Raw genomic sequence first — 25830 nt, 5'->3', positions numbered from 1 at the left:
GCTCCGCCGCTGCCCCGGCGCGGAGCCCAGCGCAACCCCCGCCGCCCCGGCCGGGGCCGCCGGCAGCGGTCTGCTCAGGCCCGGGGACGGAGACATTCCCCTCCCCGCCCCCGGGAACGAGTCGGCTTCCCGGGAGGGTGAGGGAGCCGGGAGCGCCGGCGGCCGGGGAGGGCAGGGGCGGCCGGGGAGCGCCGGAGCTCGCAGCCCGGGGGGGACGCACCGCACCGCACCGCACCCCGCCGGGCCGGGCCGCCTTCGGCTCTCCCGCTCCGCGGAGCTGGGACCCGAGGGGCTCCCTCGGCAGGGCGGGGAGGGGAAGACGATCCACCCCTTACGGGCACCCTTCCCTACCGACCTAACGACACTGCAATACTTCGCGGTATCGTGCCTCTTCCGTGGCGCTGATACAAATAATTAAGATTCAAACGATATCGCCAGCAACAAGGTCTTATTATTTTAATTACCTCTACCTCGCGAACACTTACGGCCCAAGTGAAAACACTTAATTACGCGCTGATAAGGAAGCGCCGCCGCCGGCGCGGGGAGACGGGCTGGCCTTTTGTGTGCCGAGCCCGGGGGGCGAGGGGCCGCACGGCGCGGCGGGCCGGGGCCGGGGCCCAACTCGGCGCGGGGCTGCCCTCCGCAGCGCCAGCGCCACCGCTTCCCCCCCCGGCCCCGCGGCGGGACGCGCCGGCCCTGCCCGCCCCCCCCCAACCCCGGCGCGGGGAAGGCCCGTTCCTCCGCGGCCGCCCCCCCCGCCGCCGGGACCGGTGTCGCCGGGCCTCGGGCCCGAGGCCTAGCGGGGACGGCGGGGGGGGGGGGGGCACACGGGACGGAGCGGGGCCCGGGCGCCCCCGCGGCCCCCCATCCCGGCGGGCCCCACTTACCGCGGGCGCCGGGGCCGGACTTTCCATTCGCTCCCGGCAGGAAGCGGGGGCGGGGGGCGGCCGGAGCGGCAGCCGCTACCAGCGCCGGCAGGAGACAAACCGCGCCTCCTGCGCCGCGCTCCGCGCCTGCGCCGCCGCCCCGCCGCTGCGCCTGCGCCGCCCCCCGCGCATGCGCGCCACGGGCCCGCGGGGAGGCGGCGGGACCCGGTCGCCTCGGCCGCCGGCTCCGGTCGCCCCGGCTTTCTGTCGGGACAGGGAGCGCTGGCCCGGGCGGCAGAACCAGACTCGGGCCAGGACAGGAGATGAACCTTTATTGCGGTGCGGACACGGGAGCGTAACAGCCGTGCGAAGAGCAGTTTCTGTGCGGGCAGGCGACAGGGCTGACCCTTTTCTTCAAGATTTACCGTAAAAATCCACGAAGGAAACGTGCCTGCTTACAGGGTGAACCAGACCCTGCCTGCCTGGGGCACCGGTAGTGAAAGCCCCGCACGATGTGAAGGGAGAAAAAAAAAAAAAAAAAAACCAACTCAGTGAGTGCTACTCTTGATTACAATAAAATACTGCCCAAAAAACCTGGGGAAGAGAAAACAATAACTTCTACCTGCTAAAGAATGACATTCGGTTCTCATCTACAAAGCAGACATTTCACTACTTCTAACATCAGCCACCGAAGAGGTCGCGCAGGCTGCATCCAGGCCGTCCGTGAGCGCGGCCTTCCAGCGGCACACGTACGCCGGCAGCCCGCCGTCGGGGTGACTCCTACGGCGATTTCATCTGGGCCAAGGAAGCCGCTGCGGGCTGATGGTCGGAACTTGGCTCCTGGAACTGTTTGCGACTAAATCTAAAATTAAATTTTAGATGAATATTGGTTAATAGCTAAAAGTATAGAGATAAAACTTTGAGGAAAAAGCTGAAAAGAAGTGACAGAGTGTACAAAGATGACAGGGTTTAAAATTCTATTTAATTAAAATTAATTACACTTAAATAATACAGCATCTGGGGCTATACTGTTTTCTAAAGAGGAAAGGACTGACTGAAAGACTCTTCTCCCATCACTTCCACTTGTCAATAAACTTTAAAGTGAGCAATGCTACCTATTAAAGATGTGAGGATTTATTTTCAATAGCAAAATGTGAACTGGAAATAAAAAGTTAAATGCTACCTGATATAAGCAGAGTCCATCAAAAGCATCTCCATCTGCACAGCTGTCGTCAGAGTGATGGTTACAACCGACACCGTCAAGTAATTCTGCTTGAAAAAACGGGCCGGGGGTTGCGGGCTCCGGCTGTGCCGGTGTGGCGGGTACCACGGACTCCTGCGGCAATACAGCTGCGGCTGGAGGGAGCCTACGCCCTGAAGCCTGAAAGCGTCATAAAATAAACTTGTATTTTTAACATTTACAAGTGTTCTAAAGTGATCGCAAAAGAGGGCGTGAAGTTTTAAGAAATTCTTCCAATGAGGGAGATAAATACATTGAACAAGTACAATTATATTAGTACCATAAAATGACATTTGTTCCTCTCTGTATATGGAGTTCCTTTTTCAGCATCACAAAATCCACTCTCGGATGAAGCCCAAAATTCTGTATCTTTAAGAAGGAGCTTGTCTATAGTTATTTTTTGAATACTATTCTTATATCCTTGAAGAACAAGACTGTATTTCTGGTAATATTTAAGTCCATTCCCCTCAGCTCAGATAAAACGAGATGTGCCTATTACTCAATATCCCAGTTCTCCGAGTCCTACACACAGCCTCAGCGAAGTCAAAACAGATGCCATAAGTGCACGTGAATCTGGGCTTACAGATTCATTCAGCCGGGAGAAACATATTTCTCTGCCTGCAACTGCAGGAGCGAACTGAATTCACCTACCACAAGGCAATTGCGTTTTTGTTTCTCACCTGTGCTTCCCCCTGCGGTCGGCACTGGGTTTGGATTTGCTCCACTGTTTGTTCCTCTTCTTGCTTCCGATGAGGCTGCTGCTCCTGCAGTTGGGGAGCTATTTGTTCTTCAGTCAATGCCTGTGACAACAGAAGCAGAGGAAGGGCAGGGGGCAGATATCACAGCAATAGGTTTCTTTTTAATTTTTTTAATTCTGAATAGAACAAAAACATGACTGTTGCCCATGAAGTCACCTACAGATTTATCCTGAAATGAATTCCTAATTGTCTATACCAATAATTGTGACAGAAAATTCTGACTTGACAAAAAGTTATTATGTATCATGGTTGCCTGCTTCTGACATGGCCAAAATGCCAAAAAATGAGACAACCACAATACGGCAAGGGAATAGATCTGGAATGGACAACTGGTAGCTGATAGCTTTGATGCACTGACAAAGGGGATTAGGCAGTCAAGACCCATACTGGACAATTTTCAGTCTCCAAAAACCCTAGTAATTTTTCCTTATTCCCAGCCTTTCCCATTGTTTTTACAGGAAAAAGTAATTTAAAAGTATTTGAAACTGAGAAGGACTGAAAAGTTCTTGAAAAGAATGTACAGAATGGAATTCACCTGGAAAAACTGAACGGACCTTTTCCAGCATCGTCACAGGCTCTGCACAGATGGAAACAACTTCAGACATAGGCAGTAAATTGTCATAGTTGTCTGCACTGAAAGTAAATGAAGTAGCTTCAGCTAACTTAATTTTATGCAACTATTTTAATATTCATGACATTTTGACACAAAGAATTTTAAAATTCTGTGAGAGGACTCTGCAATTAAGATTTGACAAAGCCGAGGATTAGCAGGGAACTCCAGCCACTTCTTTACCAAGAAATACGACAGCTGTATCGTTACACCTGAGGCAAGAGTTGAGGAAAGCCTGGGCTGACCCTCCTCGTACATCCCATGGAACAATCGTGAAGCACTTCAAGCTTTTCTTTACATCAGCACAAGCACAGGTTTGATTCTTCGACGGTACCTGCGCTACTTTAACTTAAGGCTGAAGGTCATCACAGCACCTCTGATGGGAAATGCCATTGTGAAACACATTTGTGCTTAAGAGAAAAAAATTTCACCGATCAGGCTGCCAAACTGCTTAAATGTTAAATCTGGGAAAAATGATCATTGACAGTAGGAGTAAACTTACAGAAACCTATTTGAGGAACTTCTTTTTCTAGCAGTCATTGTCATCAACTCAAAGCGATTCATATAGATTTGAGTACGCTCAGAATTCTGGTCTTTAGCGTAGGCTTGTCTAACACGAAGAGGATAACCACCTGTGTTCTGGAATAAATAGAAATTGAAGGCTTAGGTACCAAAAATAAGTAGTCATGTGCCCTGTCTCAAAAATCATAGTTTACAGTGGTCTTGACTGAAGACAATTCATGTCCTGCCACTTAAATAAAAGTTAAAATAAATAGCTCCCCTTCCTTATTTTTGATATACTGATAGTGCAAAGTGATACATCCAACGTCATATCTTTGTCACAGCATTAGGGAAATTCATATTCTTAAGTGTATGGAAACTATAATAAATATAACCTATAGTAGTCATACTGACAGGGGAAGATATTTACTAGCATTTGCTTCTGTAACAAGCTATTCAAAATTCTAAGATATAGTTATGATTCTGCTGACTAAACACTCATGTGGTCTACTAACAGCAATGAGGCATTAAAAAAACAAAACAAAACAAAACAAAACAAAACAGTCTTCACAATGTAATGGACATTTCAACTTAAACTCACCTTTCCTTCTGGATCTGCAAATGCTTTTATGTAATGGTTTTGGCATTGCTTTGGGGAGCGATAAACATAGTTACAAGAGTTAACGACCTCGCTGACAAAGTCCCAGTTTGCTGTCTGTGCTGGTGACACAATCGCGAGATTTAAAGGAAGTGCCTGTAACTGTTTCACCGCCTAGGAGGCAGAGAGAAATCAAACCAGGGTAACGTTTCAATTAAACGCCTTTCTTGTGTGCACAAGCATGTATAATCCTGTGTTAATCAAGGTCTACGGATGCTGTAATAAACTTCCAAGTAAAAAGTTTTTGAAGACAATAAAAACGAAGTACCAACGTACTTTTAACAGTGCCAAGTCTTCAGCAATTAGCCATGCAGGGCTATCTTGCCCGCCGTCAGCCGCTGACTTGATGAGAGCTGACGAAGGTCTTGCAAAATAGGTTTGCTGTTTTACCAAGAGGAGGGGCTTCTGAGCTTTGCTCTTCTGTCGTTTTTTCAATATTCTTGGAGTCACTTGGCTGAAAAGTGAAGGTGGAGGAACAGCCATCCTTCTACGGCAATGCTTCTTTCTCTCACCTGAAGCTAATTGACAGGACAAAGTTGTTATCTCCAGTGAGAAAGAAACTTTGTGTGCCAAGATCATGACAGAAAACCAATTGCTGCAAATCATCTGACTAATGAGAAGGCTTTCGCAGTAGTTTTCTGAATGCAGGTACCTTCAACCTATGGTCCCCTAGTACAGTATTTTAACTTGATCAGTCATTTGTGAATAGCTTCTCGCTTCACTAAGAAAATAAGCTTAAAAACAGATTAAATGGACGCACAGGAGTCTCATTGCTTTACTCCTGCTCGTTTAATTCACCCGTATTTCTATGTCTAATTCGTAAGGACAAGAGCAAGTTTTCACAGTGCACTCCCTCTGCTCTCACTCTACATTGAATCATTTTGTTTGGGCGATTTCAAGCTTAACAGAGATAATGGTACATGCATGCCTAAATTTTTAAACACAAACTTAAAGATATTCTTGCAAAAGAGTTTTCATATTGTTTCACACAAAACCATTACCGCACCTTCCCATGCATTTTGAATCCAACTTACACGACAGGTCTGTTCTCTGCCGTTTACACGCCCTCCTGACAAACAGAGGTGGAAGCCTGGACTCTGGAATCGGGGTACTACTATACATCAGACACATAACAGAATCAGTGTAGACGTCGTCATGATTCTCAGGTACAACAGGGGGAATCCAAAGCTTAAAAAAAAAAAAAGCCACCAAAAAACACCACAGAACATCATCAACAACAAAGAACCCATAGTTTGCCATTAATTATTTTAAGTAAGGTTTCCTTCAGATGAAATAAGCGCTACTGACTTACAGGCATTATTTCTATTTCTCCATCCGGGCCTTCACAGACAAATTCCTGTGTGAGAAACAAGGAGTTTTTGATACCTCAATACATCATCCAGCCCAGAACCCAGCACTTAAAAACACGTTTGCAATAACTATAATAAAAAATAGTTAGGAAAAAAATATATTTTAAGGAATTAATCTTAATTTTGAAAAGGCAGCATATTTTTCCTCAGTCTCTTCCTTCAGTTATTATTACCTTGATAGACAGAAACATGTTTGCAATAACTATAATAAAAAATAGTTAAGAAAAAAAATGTATTTTAAGGAATTAATCTTAATTTTGAAAAGGCAGCATATTTTTCTCAGTCTCTTCCTTCAGTTATTATTACCTTGATACATAACTGTGCAATTCCAAGTCAACCTACAAACAGACAGTCCTCCTGCTGGAACAGCAACTTGCTACTCTACAGAATTAAACTGTCCCCAGAGTGACAGCTTCAATTTCAAGAGTACAATACTTGTGCAAGGGCACAAGACCAGCGCAATACAAACCCCACAGACATACTTAAATACATGGTTCACAGTCACAATATCCAATGTTTCAAAAAGCAGGGACTTGGAGATCCCTTGATGTTACCATGTTATAAGCATCCTGTCTGGTGTAAGTTAAGAGTTCCTCCGTCACTTCCTGCTGAAATTTTTTTTCTGCCTTTTCCAGCTCCTTGGCATGCTGGTATTCCCATTTTATATTTGCAGTTTTTAACTCCTTTTAGGAAGAAAATTTGTACACTTTAAAATATTACCACTTTTATGTTAACAGCAGCAAATTGCCACTGATTTGAGTCTCACCTTTTATAGGCAGTCATAGCAAAGTTAGTTAAACCGAGTTTTCATTCTTGGGTAAGGCCCTCATACCAGTAAAGAGAAAGGGAAATATGTGTTCCTGTTAATTAGGAACCAATGTGTTTTTAGACCACGATCATTTTCAGCAAAATTTCAGTGCCCATAAACAGAAAAAAAAAAAAAAAAAAAAACACCCCACCCCACCCCCCAAAAAAAAATATCTGACAACAGTTGGGTTTTTCTATTTTGTTTTTATTAATTGCTCAGAAAATGAAATATAGTCGCTTACCTTGTTGACTTTCTGGCTGGTTTGATCATTCAAAGTATGAAACAATTCCAAGAAATTCAACGCATACTTTTCAATTGGCTTAAGCTGTTCAGAAAAACATTTTGACACACTACTAGTTATTTAGCTTTTGAATTAGAAACACATAAATAACCAGTGATTTAAAAACAAGTAGAAAAACACCCCAACCAATAAATGTATGTATTTTGGTTGCAAATAATGGCACCATAATTAAGGTAGAAAAGAGATCTAAGGACCAAAAATCTGACATTCTGGTCCCCAGCTAGTCTGCTCACGTCCCACCACTGTCACTGAGAACAGGCTCCAACTACTGGCTTCCATTTCCCTAACTGGGAAAAAAAAACAAACCAAAACAAAACGAGAATCCCGTCCAAGTGACTATGCACACTCCTGACTGGGTGTTCATAAGCAGGCTGCTATTTGGGTTCTGCACAAGTAGCCAAAGGGAAAAGGAGACCATCGGGATCTGACAGCACTTAGGGAATGCTAAGAATAGTCATTTCATGGTTAAGAAGAAACAGATCCAAGGACTTTAAGGAAAACACACAAGTATCTGGCAAAGCACAGGACTGTAAAACAGTTTTATATCACAAGATAGAATTTACTCCAACGCACTTCACAATCCTCAGGAGAACATTTGGTGACTTAAATGTTTCAGTACATGAAGAGACCTATCAACAAGCTCAGACTGCCTCCCAGGATTGCTTCAATATTTAAGTTTGCACAGAGCAGTTTCATGTAAATGGAGTGGAAATAAAGTACTTTATGAAAGCCATTTGATTGTTGCACAGGAAGTAAATTTCAAATATTTCTAAAGCTTTACATAAAACAAGAGAAATTATCATACCTCATCCACAAAGCTAGCCAGCTGTTCTAACTGTGAAGGAACTATGGTATTTCTTGAATCATACAACTCTGAATCTATGTCATCTCTTATCTCGGATCGCGTCTCTTCCGTAAACTTTCTGGAATCTTCTTTTCCATATTCAGAGCGAAGAACCTTATGGAAACATGTTTTCAAGTATTCAATAAGATAATGTATGATGTCAAAAGTTCTGTAATCATCCTAAAATTGAGTTTAGAAAAGTCAGATTACAGATATATCTGACACCTTTTGCTGCAGGAAATGTTTTCGTTTGATTAAAACAATGGCAAAAAGAGTGTAAAATTATCATTGGAACAAACACAGTTTTCTTTCTAGATGTATCTTCTGATTTTCTATACGAGCTAACAATTCAGGATTTTTACTGATTTTAACTGTGATCACATACCACTGGCCCCCAAAGAAGTCTGGAAATAAATATAAAACTAGCTGATGTTTAAAATCTGACTCTGATCTAGTAAAGCACTTATTTTTTACATATCATTAAAGAACCCTCACATTCTTAGTGTTACAGTACCTGAGTTAAAAAGTCAGTTGAACAATCATCTCCTTGAGCAGCCACTTCTTGAATCAAATGTTTAATACCTTTTTTCAACAGCCTCTCTTCAACAGAATTACCACTTATAAGCCTGTCAAACAAAGAAACTCATTAAATACTGTCCCCTAGAAAACAGTGACACTTTCTGAAACTCAGCTGTTTCATGTCTAATGTTCCTCGCCTACAGCAGTGAGTACCAACACTAGTTTAGAGTCCATCAGGTATTTTCATAGGAAGTTTTGTATTCTTTTTTAGTTTCTTAGAGGAAAGCTTTCTTTTTACATCTGATTTCATATTTTCAAAACACCAGGTTCTTTTAAGTTCTTAAAAGTTCTTAACTGCACAATAAACAGTATTGTCTTCTATACAATTGGATTTTTTAAAAAAATCCTTACAACAGCAGGGTATTTGCCAACAGACACCACCCACGCGTGCTTGGCCAGCGGTGCAAGGTGAGCAAGAGCTGCCCTCTGCTCTCAGCACATCCCTCCAGGAAAAGAAACAGTCACTTGAGAGAAGCTTTCAAATACATCTTAGAACTACATGAACATCAGCATCTCATCATTAGTCCATTTGAAATCCAATCACAGACCATCAAGACAGACAGTTATTGTTTATCAAGAGCAGGAAACACCCACAGATACTAATGCTTGTTTTGACTGTCCCAACACAGAAATCCAGATGGCTTACAAGAAGAAAGTGGGATGGGAAGACAGGAATAGAGGATACAGTAAAAGAAAGGACAGGACAGGGTTTTCATTTTCCCTTTAGCTTGAAGGGAAGAAGTATGTCTGACTGATCCAATCTTTAAAGGGATCTTAAAAAAAACAAATTACTTAAACTAAAAGGAAGACCTCAACCAAAAATCCTAGTTTCACCTAAAAACATCTTCCCTCTATTTTTCATTTTAAAACACTTAGGCTAAGAAATAGTATAGAAGTCACCTGTATATGTGAATATCTCTGTTTCTTGCAATTTTATCACACCACTCTTTAGCCTTTGTATCCATCAGCGGATCTAAATCAGTGTCATAGAAGACAACAGTATCCGCGTCTACATGGCTGACTCCTGTGGAAGGAGTGTGGGAAGAAAGAATTGCACAGAAGAACCGCTTGTCTTGGTTGAAGTTTTTTATGGATTCCTAAAACGGGGAGACAAGCAACTTAACTACAAATTCACATTAATAAAGCATAAATCTCTAAACAAACTTTTTTACAGAATGAGAAGATCAGAAAAATTGCTTTCTTATTAATCCCCCAACCTACGTTAAGCTTGCACACATTTTAAGTTATCTGACTGCCCACATTACAGATCTACACAATTCAAAATTAATTTATGTACCATTAAAACTATTAACTTATGGTGCAGTCAACCAGATAAAAATCTGAAGATCTATTACAGTAGTCATATTATGTCCTATGACTAGGCACACCTGACTGGGTTATCACATTCTGTGCGTACTTCATCCGTTTTCTTGACTATTGACTAAATTGAATCCCTTCTATTGTGCTGCGCCTTGTGTTGCTTTAAGGCAAAGTATTCCTTTATGTTTTGTGCTGCATCTGACAAAGCATAACAATGCAATTTGAAATAAAAAATAAGAAAAGAATAACTTAACTACATTGTTAATGTTTGCTCAAATTGTAGGCCCCAGAGGATACTGAGAATCTAACTGGGGAGGGAAATGAGCATACGTTCAATTTATCCTCAGGCAATGCCAGGGCACTCTACAAAAACCAAAAGCCCCTGGAGTAAGGCTGAGGAAGTGCCAATGTAAAAACAGCAACTACACTTAAACTACTAACAGTGTAGATAGCTACAGATAATGAAAGCAAAAGCAATTAATCAAAATGCTATTGTGAAATAAAACATCTGTACTTCAAGCATAAATTACTCATAAATGTAGGAAAACTAGTGGCATACCTCTTGGAAACACCCCGGATGCCTCATCAAATAGTAATATGACTGACATATTTCATATATAATTACATATTTTGTGCTACAGCTACATACATAATTTGCTTAAATAACTAATGAAATTATGCAAATGAATTTTGCAAATGTATTAGACTTCCCTCTAGCATTTTCCCTCCCACTATGAGCATCTATTCACTATTATCTTGAATAAGAGATCTTCCTACCAGATAATGCCGACTGTGAGCACCACTCTCATTAACTCTTATGTATGTGAGAAAATGGAAGTTCAAGAAAAGCTCCAGTATATCAAGCATTGGAATCATCTGCGTCAAAATCAACACACGATGTCCTCTTGCTTTCAGCTGCCGAAGCAAGACAGCCAGAGCTTCCATCTTGCCTGTTTATGAAATAAGGACTCGAAGGTTCTGCAGGTAGCATTCAACAATTAGGGAAAGCGCATTCGCACAGCTATAACGGGTGGTGGGTTTTTTAGTACCTGAATCACGCTGCACCAGCCGGGGATCTGGAAACTGTAGAAAACGAGGCCTTGCTATCTGCTGCACTGAACGGAAGCAGGGAAGTATCCGTTCCTTTAGATTAAACTTCAAGACCTTCATTTCATGGGTATAAGTACGAGGAGGATTCGCTACATACAAATACGGAGTAGCAACAGCAACAGCTGGCAATACGCACAGATCTCTATAAAACAAACCAAAACTTTAATATACTAATTTTTAACAGCTTGGGCTATTAACTACTCAAAAACAGTGATAAAGAAGATGTCTGCATGGAAGCATAAAGGACCTGGCTAAAGGTAACAAAGTAAATCAGTAGATGAAGTTTTATGTTAACATCAAGTAAATGCAAAAACACTCAAGATCAGAACAAGAGGAAATTACCACTGTCCGTGAAGCTACCCAGATAAGCTGACTTACAACTCCTGCTTTTTTGGTAAGTATTCACACAAAAAATACAAGATACGTCAAAATAAAGTAGAATTGCTATATAACTAATAACAATTGCCATGGAACTATTGAGAGTCTTAAAATCTTAGAATGATCTAAAATTATACATCAGGGATGCAAATAGATTCTGCATAAAGGAATTTAGCCTGCAATAAGGATTAAACAAGGCAACTCATTTACCACTTTTAGCATTTTACAGTACTTTACATAAATACCCTGGTTTGGATGGTAGCATACACCCATCAAATCTGCGCAAAGACTGCACGTGGATCTGCCTCAATTACCTAGTAACAACATCCTTCAGGGCGGTCTGTTGCTGCTTCAGTGTCAGAAGGAGTTCTTGCAAAGGATCCTTTCGAACCTCTGAAGTTCCACTTGAATATGGAAGGCAATTTGCAAAGCCAGCCCAGCACCATTTGTTAATCCTGGCAGAACAATGCGGAGAGATTTTTCTTTCACTGATCCAAGAGCAAATTTCCAACAAGTCTCTGCCATACAGGGGCTTTCTGGAACAACGACGCTCATTCCCAAAATATATTTTGTCCAGGTGTTCCTTTAGTTGTCTTTTTTCTTCTATGACATCCTTTAAATTCAAAATACTTTTCTGAATGTATTTTGACCAGAAAAAGGTTATGCAAAAAAGAAATTTATGCAAAAGAAAGTTGAAAATAAGGATAATTTAGTTAACGCGAGAATTCTATGAATGGCTATGAAAAGAGAAGTGAGCAGGAGAAAAGCTAACGATTAGAACAGTATTTGTGATACCAAACCTAACATCTGTCCTTGTATTTTAATGAAAAATAAATCTGCTTTCCTACTCTATGTCGACTAGCAAAAATATAATGGGAATTTCAAACTACCATTGGAGAGTCCACTAGTACAGATGGATGAGATTAGTCAATTGCAATATTCTGCATGCTTTAAATATTAAAGCTTTGCTTATTTCAGCAAACAGATATGCACACACAAATCTTATAAACTATACATTGTTCACGATCAAGTATATACGCTATCATATAAAGAGTTAGCATAGTACCTGAGTTGGACACAAAAGTGTAGATACTGATTTAGTTTTAGTACTCAAGTCATCCACTGTCACATCAATAAATTCATTTTTCCAGGAAAGCAGCAAGACAAGAAAAATACTTTAATGAAGAAAAATAATTTCACAGATACATGATATTACAATATGAGGATATTGTAGCTTCTAGAATTTTGATTTCTGAATAGTTAAAAAGAAAAAAAAAGAGGGGGGAGGGGGAAGAAAAGATGTGAATTGTATCATGTAGCACCTTACCTTGATGCTTCAGAGGCTGTCTACCAATAAGCTGACAGAATTGACTGTAAGACAAAGTAAATGTTTTCCTTCTAAACTGTAATGTTACAGGCCTCTCTGGCTGAGCAATTGTCTCTTGTGCTCCAGCTGTGGAAGCCATTGGGCTGAGTACTATCTTGCTGGCTATTAAGACAAAAAAGGTACAAGGTGTAAAAATAAGAATTTCCTCACTGCACGCTGCAGGATTTGAATGCTTATCCCATGCATATAGTGTGCCCTATTTCCAATGTAGGGCAAGCTTACTCCAGACATAACTCTTGGGCTGCACTTAACTGCAAACAGACTAGGTCTCCCTCTAATACTGTGTATTCTTAAACTACACATGAAATGTTCTTCCCCCCAGTACCCCGGTAGATTTATTAAAAAAAAAAAAGGATGATTTCCTAGGTACACTTTGACTGGTATTTCACATGGGTACTCATTTGATTTGACAACGTACAAACTTCGCAAGGGCTTCAAGAGTCTGCATGGGTATATGTTAAGCAACGTTTTTGGGGAAAACCACCACAGAATAAGAGATCTTTTCCTGCACAATTCATTTTTAGCAATGAAAGAAGTTCTTAGAATAGTTAAGATCACAAAAGAATAATTATCAGATATAATTTTCAGTCTCCCTTCATACTGAATGCTTCCCATTCAACCATGCAAAAACTTACACTGTACCCAGCTGAAATCAACATGCAGAGAACTTAAAAATGGCCTGAAAAAGAACGTGCTTGAAATACTGCGCTACGAACCCAATCTTCTGAAAACGGTCTGTTCCAAAGGGCTGTATCATATAAAAAAGACACAGTTAATAATGAGCTTCAGTAGTGGCTCAGCAGAGACCCAGAGAATGGGACGGTGACGATGCCTAAATCTGATCAGTCAGTTACGACTGATGTGTGTGAAAAGCTGTCTCACACCCTGCAGGACAGGTCAGAAGGGAGAGTTTCGTTAAGATGGTACACCTGGAGACCAACACAACTGCCGGCAAAATTTCCAGTATTTGCACAAGAGTATCATTCTGTTTATACAAGACAGACGGATAGATAAAAAGGAATTTTGTTTTGATTTTGTGAGCGAATTCTTGTTAGAAAACTGCTAATGGAACTTGATATTCAAATATGTCATGCACTAACGCATTCAGTACAACCTCATTTCTTCCCCAAATTCAAGCAATATTTAAAAAAAACAGACAGCAAACCAGAAAGCAATGGTTTATTACATGTACAACACACCTCTCCTACGCTGATTTTCTGAAAACATGGCAAGGGGTTGTCGTCTTTGTATTTTCTCATGATGATCTGCCATAACTGTTGCTGTGCCCACTGTCTGCTGCAGCGGAGACCTTGAGAAGTCTCTAGTCCTACCTTTGGGCTTCTGTCCATACTGCACGGGTGTAAATAACCTAAAAATTAACAAATCATCTTTCTACACATACAAAAAAACATACATGAGGAAGTTGTTAATCCCTTCTTCCTAATACAAAATCAAGTTAAAAAGCAAATAGTTATTTTTAGTCAGTAATCTGAGCTAGAAGAGGTACCCAGCTGCAGAGCATACGGCAGGAGGGATTCTGCTTCTCTCAACATGCAGAAGAAACACAATATGCTGTAAAATGCAAGTACACCAAAAGCTCTGAGGCTCCAGCCTTCTCTGAAAGATTACGTGGAGGGGTACAAGCATGACAGACCTCCCATATTCCTTAATCATCTTTGGAGTCTGGAGACAGCAAGAAAACTCCCCAAAAGATGCTAATAAGGATCCAACTTCTTAATGGAGCAAAGTCTTAACTATGGCTAAGTGCAATATAAGTACCAGAAGCAGGGGACCTCTACTTCCATGCATCTTCAGGCAGTCTGGTTTTAAAAACATACTGCAACTGTAAAAACTGACTTCACAATAACTGCTTCATGTATACTACTTCAGGGAAACTAAAGATGTCTTTGGCTTCAGTAACCATGCTCTGCTCTTATCAGGTTAATTTATTGCAAAATGTTTAAGTCTACATTGCTCTACAGCAGAATTACGTTCGCTCCAAGACTCAGAAAGGAACCCTCCCAACCACTCTTCAGAGACAACAGTCAACAGCAAAAACAAAAGGTCAAAATTTAACAGAACACCTTTTTTTCCTCTTCCCCCCCCCCCCCCCCAAACCCCACAAGATTTCTTTAAGTGGTTTGCAAGCACATCTTAGACTTAAAATTAACCAGAAGGAGAAGATTTAATTATTCTGCTTAGGAAAGTCTACTACAGAAGTCACTTCCACTGTTTGATCAAAAACACAACAGACTTCAACTCTGTTGAGTTTGGCAGGAAAGATCACAGCTGAGCCTTCGTAAATGAAAAGAACTATTAAGCGGTGAAAAGCAGTCTGCTTTCCCTCAGAAGACTGGCATACAGTCTTAAGCAGTGATCAGTTTGGAAACAAAAGACAGCAAGAAAAATAAATGCTTCTGAATGAACCCTCTTGGCCCTCACAAATATTACTCATTGCCACCTGTTACTTTAAATAAATCAATCAGTCAGTCACTGGAACACCGCATACCTATTTGGTTTGAGCTTCACCGGCTCAAGTCTGGGTGACGAAGGAGAACAGTAGATCTCTTCAATAAGCTTCCTAGTTACCTTCAGTTTTGGCAGTATTTGTGCTTCGTAGCAAGTCATTTGGTTTTCCATCCCAATCACATCAAAGAGAGACCAGTCTGCATGCTTAAGTTATTAAAAAGAAAAAAACAAACAACATAAAGAAATATTCTACTACCATTCAGCTGCAGTAAAAGAAAATAATAGTAGTAATAATACCACATTATCTGAGAATGATTAAAAAGCTCACAGCTGATGCCAGCATTAAACCAAAACGTGGAGGAGCCAAGTGTCATGTGATTTTGCAGAGAGCAGCTGCCGTTACTTTAAAAGGTTTTAGCAACCCACACCATGGAAATAGAGCATTATGCTCATGTTACCAAGTCAAAAACAGGACAGCACCCTCAAATTACAAGCTCTGCAGTTAATTCAATGCTTGTAATTAAAACATTTGTCTTTGTAGAGCTGGCGCTCCAGACTCATCCATTCCCACCTTGATACATTAACCCCACGTCCTTCACAAGCCTCTGACACTCATCCTGTCCCCCTACCCCAAAATCATTTTTCCAACAGGCTTAAAGGAGCAACTATTTGAATTTTCCAGGACATATAATGCTACTGTTTTAGTTTTTTCCAGTTTTTCCTAAGCCTAGTGTTGCTGAGGTCACTAGAAAAAAACCGGATGAAATCCCTTGCAATATAACTTTGACAAACAGACTATAGTTAAAACTAAACTGTGGAATCTGAGGCAGCTCCTCATCTCCAGAGCCGTATGCAGCTTAACTATGCCCTTACTACTCCTCAGGACAGGTCAAGAATGGCACCTTTCCCTTGCTTCCAAGACCCATCAGTTTCAGTTAAATGGGAACTTTAAGCAAAACCAAAAAATGTTGCAAAATAGTCTGACCTTCTTCGACAAGGACAGCAAATTCCCAGCATACCTACTCAATTCAGTACTACCATAAAGTCAATGGTTATTATTTATAATCTTAGCAGTTGCTTCTAAAAATAAATGAATTAGCAATTCAGATTCTGAAAGTTAATTGGAACCTGAATTACGTGTAAGAAATTTTATGTCCTAAGCCACCTGCTCTCCCAGTCAAATCAAGTCAAGCACAAGAGAATTACTTCCCTACTCACCTTCCAAAGATCCCATCCTAATGCCTTCAGCACTAGAGAAGCAGTTGTAAACTCCAGCCTGGCTAAGACACAGGAAGAACTTGGAAGCCGGGGACTTATCAGATCAGGATGATTACACACGCTTAGCAGCTGCGTCAGAATATGGAGGACACTGACAAAGTGCCCGCTTCTAAGACATTCTTGAGTTCTGTTATTTAAAATGAAAATATAATTTAAATTACCTTTAAAAACCAGTGCTTTTTAGGAGCTTAGGTCTTTCTGCACACTCAAATTGTTTTTCTGAATAAATCTGATAACACCAAGTTATCAAACTTAGAAAAGTATGAGTTTAAAAATGCAGTCATCCATTCCTCCAGCTTCTCTCACATTCACACAAAAACTTTTAATAATTTATAGAATATATTCTGATTTTAAAACTCACATTATCATAAACCTGAATTTCTCAAACAGCCACTCTACTTCAAATGAAAATGACATCGGATAATATATGAAATATATATTGTCAATATTAAGGCCTTTTTTTTTTAATGCCTGAATAAATACCGCTTTAAATTATCAAATTCAGTGGAAAATACAAACTAGACATATCAGAAAAGCAATGTAACATATAACCTAGGATATCCAGTTCCTAAATAACTTAAGAACTAAATTTAGACAAGAACTGTGACACATGGTCAATTGTCTAAGTTATAAATATTTTGTCCCATACTCTGCAAAGACAGTTTATTTTTGCTTCTTTTCACTTTGTAGAACAACTAGAGCTAAATAAACAAACACAAAATGAAGAAAGGGCTGAATGCAATTACCACTAAGTGCAGAACATGATTAGGCTGCATAGCACTATGATTATGCCAATGTGCTTTCATCTTTAGATTTGCCCATGACTCACTTAGAAATAGCACACTAGCAAACAAGCTCTCTTATTGTAACTGGAATGGCTCCTAACATTAATGATGAATGAACAATTAAGAACTACTCAACAGACGTACCTTGGTTGAGACAAGATGTCGTTATACATTGACTTCTGCCGATCAGAAAGACTACATGTAAGCACGTGCTCGTATTTCCTTGGTAACTGCTTCTCAACGTGAATTTTGGACCTCCGCAAAATAAATGACTGCACTACCTAAAAGAACACAAAACAATCATTTCCTAATTCTATTTTCTCAGAGAAAGAGATGCTAGTATTAAGACACTACCCTTAAGGGAGACGTACTCTCTGCAGTCTCACTGCAACTCTCTGGTAACGATCTTCATTCCCCTCCACAGATGCTACCTTCGTAAAATCCAGATAGGACTGGGAAATCCCTGGAATCAGGAAACAGGCAATGGCCCACAGATCTTTTAAAGCAGTAGGCAGAAGCGTATCCATCAAGAGTAAACGATGATGACTGTGAACAACGAAGATAACAATTAAGGTAAGATCTATTTCATAACTTAAACTACATCATAGCAAGAAAATGAAAAAAAAAAAAATGCAATTATAAGTGCTGAAGTTATTTCAGAAAGTAACTGATAGACAAAAGCAAAAAGAAAAATTTGAATGAATGCTTCAGACCTCCGGAGATTCAATAGTGCATCCCAGACCTTCTCTGTCAGATTATTACCATTCTGCCTCTCATCTAAAACTAGGTACCTCCACTGTACTTCCATGAATGCGTCATAGTCTTTAAAGAATTGCTTGCAGGAGGCAATACATACATTGAAGTTGTTGAGGTCAGTCCATTCCTGCAACATAAAACCACAAAAATCCTAAAGGCTTTTTTGATGGCTTTCACAGCAAAGATTATTGTTTCCCCTTCTGGGATTAAAATAGATTATCTTGCACTTTATCCCAGTGCAGTTCTTCAAAGCTTTCAAAATCCCAAAAGGGAAGAGAATGCTCAGTTTAACTCCCTGGTTGTGATGACTGAAACACCATATAAAATATCCTTAACAGAAACTAGCTTTTTAAAGAAGAAAAAACTTTTCCTACAAAACACAGTAGATCAAGTTTCCTAGTCATCCAAAAACAATTGGCAGTGAAAAGCCACCTTTCCTTATACATTTTCAAATTGTTCCTTGAAGAGTTTGGACATGTTTCAGAATACTTACACTTGTTGTTACAGGTTATCAATACTATTCATCCTTAATGGATAAATTCTGATCTCTAAGATTCATATGTGTCAATCTTTAGGTAAATTCCACCCGGAAATATCAAAATTATTATGGACTTGATTGCAAAAGCTGTCAAACGTGTGAATTAACAGCCTAATATTTACTTTCAAAAGGCAAATAAAAAATGAGAAACATGAGACACAAAGTTAAAATTGCAAGAATGAAAGGAAAAGTGACAGAACTAAAGGAATAAATACGCTCAAAGCTATGGCAGTTTTGTTAATTTTCTTCTGCTCTTCTCAGGTAACAAGGCAAGAAAAAAATTATTACATGATTTATATGGCCCAATTCCACAAAGTTAAGAGAGAAGTGAAAAATTGCTAGTAAATCTAAGATGATACGAAGGACTCCAACAAGGAAAAAATTGAAAAGTAACTGGAGAAGACACATCATCCCAAAAGGAGGGATAAAAGTTGTATGTCATAAAAGCATTAATGGAGGAACCCAAGAAGTTCCTTCTAGCTATGGAAGTTGAAAATACAAAAATTAGACTGGGGGGAAAAAAAAGCAGCAGCATATTTTGCAAATAAGTTTAGGGAAGTCTTGAAGCCTGAAAACACATACGTGGCTTCTAAGCTACAAAAAACACACCAAACTTCCTGTTGTTTCTTCTGGATTACGCATCAATTTCTCATCCAAAAAATGGCTAAATTCAACACATTTTCTTAATAAAACTTCTGCAAACACTAAGATGAGGTACAAGTCACAGGAGCAAAGATGTGAGTTTCCCAATACAGAGATTAGGCACTAGTCAAAATTATCTGTGCCAAGGGACATCATGCCAGTAAGTACCGATAGGCAGTACTGAAGGCAGCCAGATATTGCTGGTCATCAAAGCAGATGTTACTGGTAAATATCAAACTCTGCTTATGAACTAGCGTTCATGAAATGAGGAAATATCTTCATTCTCCCAGTATGCTACATAACAAAAGAGAAAAGAACCAGGTTGTGATATCACTATACTGAAGTTTTTAACCACAATGGTATAACTGTGACTCAGGCTGATATTTTCTTTCTGGGTAATGCTTACGTTACGCAGCACATGTGTAGATGAAACACTGTTCCACAATACCTGTCTTTTTTTAAGAAGTTCTCCCGGGTTCCCAAGATACAGAAGAATTTTCAAAGCAGGACACCAGCATTTCAGCTCAATCTCCCACTTCAGCACATTGAAGTTTTGTGAAACAACAAGAATAGGACCCCAGTTACCTATAGAGATAAAAGGGACAGCATGACTGGAAATGACTGCACGCCCCTTCAGGACTTACAAGAAAAGGCAACTGTGTATATACAAACAACATACACATGCACTACCAATGAAAGGAATTGCACATCCTTTTTTATAAAATTCATTCCAGGTACGTTTCTTTAAATGATGCATATTAAAAGCAATTCTTTTTTTCTCTTACTGAAAACACATTCACTAATGAACTGTTAAAAACATAGATTTATAAAATAAAAGATCTACAACATTTCATACCTTCATTACATGCCAGGTGTGCAAAAAAAGCAACAACTTGCACTGTTTTTCCAAGTCCAGCTTCATCAGCCAGAATGCCATTGAGATTCATCTTATACAGCTTTGCCAACCACTCCAGTCCAGTCTTCTGATAATCTCTAAGAGTGCCGCATAGTAAGGACGGAGTATCACTTTTCACTGCTGTTGTGATTTGAGCACTGCCTTTGGGTAACAACGCTTCTGCAGCAGCAGCAATGCCTGCTGAATCTGCCAGGTATTTCTTTACAGTAGATGTGAGAAGATCTGGAAGCACCGCTTCCTTCTGAAGGCTGTTCTTATTCAGAGTCTCTTATTTCTGCACGAAACAATAAAAATCATGGTGCTGCCACATCTGAGGAGAATGATTCATTAACAGATTTGATGCTGTTTACAGCTAAGCCAGGGTCTAAAGAACACAAGAATTCTACACTATAAGAATAATGTAAAATCCAGTTTGTCAAACTTGACTACATAAACAAGGGCAAGCTGCAGCGGGACACAGGTGCACACATGATTGTTTTAGTGAATTCAGTCTCGTGCATGGCCCCCAAGGGACATAAAACTAAACCCTGATACAAACAAGAGCTCGGCAACAAAAGGCCTTCATCAAAGCTTTAGTAAGCTACAGGAAGTCTGTGACCTCAAGAAAGGACATACTTATGGCTCAAAACTAAGACCAAAATACTAGCTCCTAAGCATTTATTTTGGTAAGCTTATACGAATACTAGAAGTACACAAAAGAAAAAAAAAAAAAAAAAAGTCATGCAAAAAAAAAGTCCTATGTTCTTATTACCTTTTTTTGAGATGTTCTGTGAGTTTAATACTTTCTTCTTCCTCTCTTCTAACTGTACTTGCAGCTTTAAATCTACCACCTAAAATGGAGAGATAGTGGGGCGGGGGGAAGAGCAGCAGAAAATGACAAACATGAACGCACTTAGCTTCAAATACAGCTATGAATTACTTAACGTTCCTTCAACAGTAAGACAGGCATCGGACATGGCTACAACGCAGAGCACTCAAAGAAAAGAATAGTGTGTACAAAACTGACCGTGAATAGAAGTCATCCACGTAATAAGTGAGAGCTTCCCAAGAATAACTCACATCAAAACTTAAACGCCCGCAGCAAGCCAGCTGCACTGATGAGGATTAGTGAAGCGCTCTCCTTCATGACATATAAGGCCTGAAATTATTCACGCAACCATAACATGAGCTATCTTTACCAACAGATAATATTCACCACATGGGCTGAGCAAAGCTCAGTTGTAAGACTCTCGCTGCTGTGGTCCAATACGTTTTTATTCAGTATGTCTGTAGATTTTTTTTTTCTTGTTTCACATTTACCTGTTTAATGCTGGACCAGAAATGTTCAATTTCTCTAGCAGTAAAAGCAGCAACAGCCCTCAGTTGCTTCTCTTCTCTTTTCTTGCATGTTTCCTGATGAAGCATCATATCCTCGTGATGGCGAGCCACCCTTAAAATCAGCTGAATAAAACCATAAAATTATTTTAAGTTTTCACTCTGTTCTATCTAACAAGCACATTTCTAAAGAAAAAAAAAAATACAATCCCTTTAGTACTGCCCAAACTTTACAAACACAGTGGAGAGGCAAACCAAAACTCACACATCCTCAGCGATCACATCCTAACCACGAAAAGGCTGCCTATTCTTCCCCCCTTTTTATGGTGGAAAATATCAAATTCATATTACTCTCTTGGCAGTTATCATCTTCCATCTTCTTTCCTGAACAAAATCAGTTGCCATCCACTGCATTTCTTCCAAAAGATAATCATGGTGTGATTTGTGCCGTGGGGCCTCTTGGAGTTTGGGCAGACGTTTCAGAGACCATAAACCTTCTTTCCTCAGTGCTGTTATTTGCTGCAGAATCTCATTTTCCTTCAAGTAAACATAATTAAACTTATGTTTCCTACTGCACAACACAAAAACAAGACAGAGACGCTGTGAAAAATGTCACATGAATAACCAATGGAAATCGTTACTCCGTCCTTGGAAACATTCTACACTGTTTGAAGTTGCACTTTATTAAAAGATAATGAACAACATATCATCTTGTGCAGATTTATGTCAAGTCTCTGAAGGACTTTGTGATGCAGCAGTATTATGTAAAATCAGTAGAGAAATTTGGGATGCAGTGGTACTGAGTCTTTAGAATTTTATTTTTTCCTCCTAAAATATAGTACCTCTGTACCTCATCAGAAGAGCAGGGATGCTTCAGTGAGCATTTTCACAGAATTGAAATGCCCTGCCAAATGGCAGATGGACAGAATTCCCTAAAAATTTCATATACAAATACATTTAGTTTATGGCATTTTTATTAACACATGTAAGTGTCCTGCAACTGCTGGCCAGGAAGCACAAGCAGCACAAATTCTCATTGTGATTTCCCCCGCCTTGTTCTAAATATGCCGCATAAAATGTTAAAATAATTGATTCTATTTAATTAAGTCTCCTTTTAGGATTTCATTAAGAGAACAAATTCTACTTTGCTAGAGAATCTGCCTGATTCCTTCTCATTGCTTTTCTTTCTTCAGGAAAAATCATATGGCACATCTACACCACCAACTAAAACCAAGAGCAAGATACAGCTATCTACAGCCCATTCTAAATTTAAATGAAGACGAAGTTTTATTGTAAAGAAAGATTTGTACCCAGCTGTGCTATACAACAGCTATCTGAAGCAAATTACTAGTGCTTGGTAAAGTCTTTTGCAAAACCTACTGAAATTATTTGCTCCTTTCTCCCCAGGCTGGAGTAATAAATTCTGCCATCCACGAAGTCTCAATACAAAACGCAAAGGACGAGACTGCCAGGACACAGTGAGAGGTTAGCACGCTGTTCCCTCTTGCTGCACCTTGTAACTTACTTACCTTCAACCTTCCACACACGTCTGAAACTTACTTTGAAGCATTAAATGAATTCAATTCAATGAAAATGAAAATCCAGCACAAGAATATTTAAACTGAGAGTTGGGTAGCCATCGCAAATGACATAAATGAAGAGATATGTTCTTCACAGAAGTAAAATTTCCAGAGAAAGTAGCGGTAAAGTGCCAAAAATTAATCTTGTCTAGACTTTCTTAATGAGACAGATGTTACCGCTCTGTTTCTGAGGATGCTCTCTTCCCAGTATTCAGACAGAGTATTTAATGGTGCAGAATAGATGACAACAGCAACTACAGTACACAAAAACCAGCCACTCAAAGCCACATACAATATAATATGCAAATCTGATACCTGTTGCTGTACAGGAACTGGAGTTGGGACCAAAAGCATGTTCTTACTATCACAGCCTGCTGGTTGTACCTGCTGAAGAAAAGCTGGGTTCCTGCTGTGTGGAGCAGGTAAGGAACTATGCAAACTTGGCAAGTTTGGCCCATTTTGCTGTTGGCTTTGCTCCTGGCTAATCTGTTGCGCCACTTGAGGAACAGGAGGCATTCCACCTGCAGCAAAACTTTTAAAAATTGCAATGTCAGTAACTAAAATAGTGGAATATCAAAAAGAACCAAAGAAAGTGGCAATACAGACTGTTACATAGTTGGCCAAATCAGCTTTCTACCACACCACAATACAATTGCATACCTAAAAGCTATGAAAATGCAAATCAATCAGCATGCTAGTCTAGAATGTACTTATCCACTCTTTAACCTGACAACACAAAGATCTTTTTAAACAACATCCACAGAGAGGTGATAGCTAGGCAACCAGTCTCTATCAGGGTATCAAATGACTGAAAAGGAAAAATTTCATGCAACAACATCAATTAAAGAAAACAACAAATTAGGCACAGAGGGTACAAATTTAAGCCCAATGCATGGAAAATGAGATGTGCAGCGCTCACTAAGATTTCTAGGATTTTCTCCAGAGGGTTTTTAAATCGTGTAATAATTGGTATTAGATATAATGTTACAATTACAGAAGATCTCATTAAAGCAATTATCTTTAATTACAACGCTTAAGACTTACATTTGACCATAAATACTTTATCATAAATCATTAATATATGTACTAGATGTACCAGCGTTATTTTAAACATTTTTTTTAAACTGTTATCAAAACTAATTATGATTCTCCATGCGAAGTACTATTTTGGAACTAAAATAAAGTTAACCTAATAAAGTATCTCATTATCAATGAAACGGTGCATTGGTCTACCACTTCCAAAGCTCTACCCACATTTACCTTTGATTTCAGTTTTACATCCTCTTTATTTTGCTATGATATGATTTTGATGGTCACAGAATTGCTTCCTGCCCAACTTCTACAAAGAGAGTTCATCTTAATGGCCACTGACCTTTTAACTGAATTTAACCACTTTTTATCATCCCAGTAGCTTCATCCAGTTATTTCCAGCAGTCAGACAGAGAGGATTCCTGCAGTACATACTGAGCCTTGACTGGGTACACGTGTACTTCGAGGACGACGCAGGACAGTCGACGGGCGCTGCAGGCTCTCCCCAGCGCGACGGCCGACGCCGCAGCCCGCGTGCAGGCTGCGCGGGGCGGATGCCGTCACACGAGGTCCCGCGATGGAAGCTGTGACAACGGGGTGAGCCTGGCGTCACTCGTGCAATTCCCAGATCTCTCGTTTCATGAAGCGCTGCCGTCTGAGGGGCAGAATGATTTATCCTGTAAGTACGCGACAGCCACCTATGCCATTAATACAAACCCAAGCGGGGTTTGAACGCCGCCTTGAAAATGCCATAACGCTTGCAGCGCTACCGGCCAGGCTGCGAAGAGGCTTTAGCGCAAAGATAAAGTTCTCTGAACGTACAAGGGCAACGCATCCAGCCTCCTCTGCTGCAAGATGCAGCAGGAGCCCGCCGGTGCCGAGCGGGGCTCCCCGGCGGCCTCCCCGCCAGCAACCTCCCTCCGCCCGCAATGCAGCGCCCGCCGCTGCACGGCCCCGGGCCGACCCGCACCCCGGCACCGGGGCTGCGAGACCCGAGGGCGGAAGGCGGCAGGTTACTTCACGCCCTCCACCTTCCAGGAAAGAGGGAAAACAGACCCTAACGCCCAGCGCGGCAGCCCTGGCGCGGCGCCGAGGCGGGGGGCGCTCCCTCAGCTGCCTCAGAGCGCCCGCGCCACCGCGACCTCTCCGCCGCCCCTCGCCCATCCCTCACACCAGCCACTCGGTGTCCCATTCCCCCGCCCCGCCACCGCCCCAGCACACACCCGGGCCCCGCCGGGCGCCCACCTCTGACCCCCCCTGGTGTCGCGGTCCCCCGCCCCGCCACCGCCCCGCACACACCTGGGCCGCCGGGCCCCGCCGGGCGGAGCCGCCCGCCGCGCCGCGCTCCCCGGGCCACAGCGACCGCGGCGCCCCCTGGCGGCGGCCCACGGCGGCAGCCGCCCCTCGCCCCGCCCCCTCCGCCGGCCCCGCCCCCTCCGCCGGCCCCTGAGCGCTACCATTGCCCTCTCACCTGGGGGGGGCGCCCCGCCCGCCGGTCCCACCGGCAAGGGGGGGGGGGCGGGGGCAGCCAAACTCGGCGCATGCGCGAAGCCCGGGCGGCGGCGTCAGGCCCGCTCCTCGGCGGCGGCCTCAGGTCAAGTTGGGGCAGCGGCCAAGAGTCTCAATTAAATCCCTTAGAATACAGCCCTGCCCCTCAGGCGGCTCGCAGGCCGCACCCGGGAGCGCCACGCACGGGCACCAGGGGCTGCCCGGGCTCCGGCCTGGAACGCGCCCGTTGCCGGCCGCCTGCAGCCTGGGCCTGGGCCTGGCCCCGGGGCCCCCCCCCCCCCCCA

General features: G+C 41.6%; 2 protein-coding genes and 1 non-coding gene across 22 annotated transcripts in view; all 3 read right to left on the bottom strand.

The window, feature by feature from the left end:
• Positions 1-1021, bottom strand: part of LOC104019907 (E1A-binding protein p400) — a 49645-nt gene extending 48624 nt beyond the window's left edge. For all 18 annotated transcript variants that reach the window (XR_015704011.1, XR_015704012.1, XM_087754299.1 and 15 more), the window contains exon 1: positions 888-1021. The gene's annotated coding sequence lies outside the window, so the exon portion shown is untranslated. The remainder of the gene's footprint in view (positions 1-887) is intronic.
• Positions 1022-1181: 160 nt separating this feature from the next.
• LOC148056084 (E1A-binding protein p400-like) lies at positions 1182-25416 on the bottom strand. Of its 3 annotated transcripts, XM_087754550.1 has the most exons (33): positions 25337-25416; positions 24381-24692; positions 23324-23540; positions 21780-21965; positions 21414-21554; positions 20866-20944; positions 20055-20388; positions 19647-19783; positions 18054-18145; positions 17634-17808; positions 17407-17543; positions 16418-16604; positions 15240-15403; positions 13930-14099; positions 12671-12832; positions 12410-12465; positions 11658-11956; positions 10905-11107; positions 10633-10805; positions 9436-9632; positions 8471-8582; positions 7918-8070; positions 7053-7136; positions 6558-6686; positions 5946-5990; positions 5668-5821; positions 4910-5151; positions 4577-4747; positions 3977-4113; positions 3419-3497; positions 2787-2906; positions 2050-2247; positions 1182-1728 (listed from the first exon to the last, which is right to left on the bottom strand). In XM_087754550.1, the coding sequence occupies exons 7-33, from the start codon at positions 20143-20145 to the stop codon at positions 1723-1725; spliced, it is 3873 nt and encodes a 1290-aa protein (XP_087610676.1). In that variant the 5' UTR covers positions 20146-20388; positions 20866-20944; positions 21414-21554; positions 21780-21965; positions 23324-23540; positions 24381-24692; positions 25337-25416; the 3' UTR covers positions 1182-1722. The 3 variants fall into 3 exon arrangements, with proteins under 3 accessions (XP_087610676.1, XP_087610679.1, XP_087610677.1); XM_087754553.1 differs by lacking the exons at positions 18054-18145; positions 20055-20388; positions 20866-20944; ... (3 more) ...; positions 24381-24692; positions 25337-25416 and having other exon boundaries at positions 17634-17725; positions 19647-19774; XM_087754551.1 differs by lacking the exons at positions 18054-18145; positions 20055-20388; positions 20866-20944; ... (3 more) ...; positions 24381-24692; positions 25337-25416 and having other exon boundaries at positions 19647-19746.
• LOC148056085 (small nucleolar RNA SNORA49) lies at positions 10119-10257 on the bottom strand. The gene has a single exon (XR_015704190.1). It is a non-coding gene; the product is annotated as a small nucleolar RNA SNORA49 (small nucleolar RNA).
• Positions 25417-25830: the final 414 nt, after the last annotated feature.

This window comes from Nipponia nippon, unplaced genomic scaffold (assembly GCF_047370975.1).
Source record: "Nipponia nippon isolate SJK-2023a ecotype South Korea unplaced genomic scaffold, ASM4737097v1 scaffold_18, whole genome shotgun sequence".
Lineage (NCBI taxonomy): Eukaryota > Metazoa > Chordata > Aves > Pelecaniformes > Threskiornithidae > Nipponia > Nipponia nippon.
This window is presented reverse-complemented; position numbering and strand designations above follow the sequence as displayed.

What these genes read in the sequence shown, in the direction of transcription:
- LOC148056084 (XM_087754550.1), bottom strand. Translation starts at nt 20,145, where the DNA reads ATGAATCTCAATGGCATTCTGGCTGATGAAGCTGGACTTGGAAAAACA. An exon ending in AGAGATATTCACATATACAG is followed by an intron (nt 8,583 to 9,435) that starts GTGACTTCTATA and finishes TTTGTTTGACAG; the next exon opens with GCTTATAAGTGGTAATTCTG. An exon ending in GCAGAGAACAGACCTGTCGT is followed by an intron (nt 5,152 to 5,667) that starts GTAAGTTGGATT and finishes CCTGTCAATTAG; the next exon opens with CTTCAGGTGAGAGAAAGAAG.